General features: G+C 46.6%; 1 protein-coding gene across 1 annotated transcript in view; it reads right to left on the reverse strand.

Moving 5' to 3' along the window:
* CSK (c-src tyrosine kinase) overlaps window positions 1-2,440 on the reverse strand; it is a 42,816-nt gene that overhangs the window by 12,309 nt on the left and 28,067 nt on the right. The window contains exon 8 of the mRNA XM_015425990.1: window positions 511-601. Within this exon, the coding sequence (XP_015281476.1) occupies window positions 511-601 (91 nt within the window). The remainder of the gene's footprint in view (window positions 1-510; window positions 602-2,440) is intronic.

The raw sequence follows: 2,440 nt of genomic DNA on the forward strand, positions 1-2,440 counted from the left end.
GATGTGACCTTGGGTCAGTCACAAGCTCTGGCACAGCTGTTCCTGAAAGAGCAGTTTGTGTCAGAGTTCTCTCAGCCCCACCCACCTCACAGGGTGTCTGTTGTGGGGAGGGGAAGGGAAAGGAGTTTGTAAACCACTCTGAGACTCCAAGTGAAGGGCGGGGTATAAATCCAATCTCCTCCTCCTCCTCCTCCAGATTAGAGTCCGCGCTCCTAACCACTACACCAAACTGCCTCTCTCCAAGCTCCATCCTCCAGTCAGATCTGAGGACAACATCAAGCAGTTTATTTTCTTGCACCGATTACGAGGAACAGCAGATTTAAAAGACTTCAGTGCTTTAAAATTCCAGGAATTATTTTTTTTGGGGGGGGATTTTATAATATTTTTAAACCCATTAATCATTCTGCATTTTGCCTGATTCTGCTTTTACAAATAAATCACATTTTTAAAAAAGCGGGCTAGAAACACGTTCTAACAAATAAAACGGGAAGGAATCGGAGAATCTCCTACCTTTGCCATGTATTCCGTGACAATGTACAAGCCGCCCTTCTCTTCCACAATCACCCCCAACATCTGCACCAGATTGCTGTGCCGTAGCTGCCTGCAAAGAGATCCGCGGGGCCCAGAGTCAAAAGAGGGTCACCCACAGATCACCGTCCCCCACACTGTCCCGAGTCCAACCCACGATGGCTATAAAGGGCCCTCGGCTGGTATCAGAGGCAGACATCACCAAGGGGTCTCCTTCACAACCCCCTCATAAAGCCCCTAGACTGTCCGGGGTTGGTAACGGGCACGCTGCATTATTTGGCATTTAAACAAATTATAACAAGATAGCAGCGGCCTTAAAAACGATGCCCTTGGACTAGTCACACACTTTCAGCACCTTTACAGGGCTGTTGTGAAGATAAAATGGAGGAGAGGAGAAGGACATAATCTGCTTTGGGTCCCTACAGAGGAGAAAGATGGGAAATAACTGAAGTAAATCCCGCAAGGAACTCTGGGTAAGTTGATGACACCTGGGCCCGATCCAACATGGCTTCTCTTCTGTTCTTATGTCTGGGGCAGTGATGCTCTGTCTTCTTGGTGCTTGGGGGGCAACAGTGGGAGGGCTTTTGGGGTTCTGTCCCTGCTGGTGAACTTCCTGATGGCACCTGGGTTCTGGCCACTGTGTGACCCAGAGTGTTGGACTGGATGGGCCATAGACCTGATCCAACATGGCTTCTCTTCTGTCCTTATGTCTGGGGCAGTGATGCTCTGTCTTCTTGGTGCTTGAAGGGCCACAGTTGGAGGGCTTCTGGAGTTCTGGCCCCACTGGTGGACTTCCTGCTGCCACCTGGGTTTTGGCCCCTGTGTTACACAGAGTGTTGGACTGGATGGGCCACTGGCCTGATCCAACAGGGCTTCTCTTACGTTCTTAAGTTCTGCAAGGAGGTCCCAGGATTTCTGTCAGAGAACTTTCAGCCACGCCACAAATGCGATAAAAGGGAGACAGGCCAGGGTTGATAACTGACAGGCTGAAAACTGAAACTATGAAAGCGACGTCATATAAAGAAAATATTTATAAAATGTTCTACAGGTGGCATTGGACCCCTGATAAAATTTCTAAATGTTACCCCAAAGCTTCCAATCTGTGCTGGAGATGTGGGAAGAATGTAGGAACATACCTCCATATATGGTGGAGGTGTGGTAAAATAAAAAATTATTGGAAAAAAAATCCAAAAAATCTTCCTCGAGGTATTTAAACTAAAATTACCCTTAAACTCTGAGATTTACTTATTAAATATGATTCCGGATAACGTAAAAAAAATATGATACAGGATAACGTAAAAAGCCACAAGCGTATAATAATATATATATTAACAACAGCTAGAATCTTGGTAGCTAGAAGGTGGAAGTCGAAAGCCATACCATCTACAAGAGAACTTAAACAGAAGATTCTCAATATAGCAGAAATGGACAAACTTAGTTTAATACTGAATAATAAATCAGAAGAAATATTTTGGAAAAGATGGAAAATTGTATATAACTGGCTAAAACACAAAAGAAAAACGTGAAAAATGTTTTTGTGGAAAATGTATAAGAATGAACGAAGCTTTGTTATTTACTAGAGATGTATAAAATAAGGAAACTATAATTATACAAGGGGGGGACCCGCGATACTCGCGGGAGAGGGGGAACTCCACAACTATGAGGAAGAGGAGGAAGCAGCAGGAGGAGGTAAGTTCCCCCCCTATCCCGCCGGTTCTCCCATCTCCTCCACCCCCGTCCACCCCCTGGCTCAATTACCCCCCTGCCCTGGAGCGCCCCCCCTCCAGAGGCCAGGTCTACCCACCCCTTCCCACTATATTGGCAGACCTGGCCTCCGGAGTCCAGGTCTACTCACCCCTTCCCACTACAGTGGTAGACCTGGCCTCCGAAGTCCAGGTCTACCCACACCTTC

Source organism: Gekko japonicus, unplaced genomic scaffold (assembly GCF_001447785.1).
Source record: "Gekko japonicus isolate JY-2015 unplaced genomic scaffold, Gekko_japonicus_V1.1 scaffold4045, whole genome shotgun sequence".
NCBI classification, from domain to species: domain Eukaryota; kingdom Metazoa; phylum Chordata; class Lepidosauria; order Squamata; family Gekkonidae; genus Gekko; species Gekko japonicus.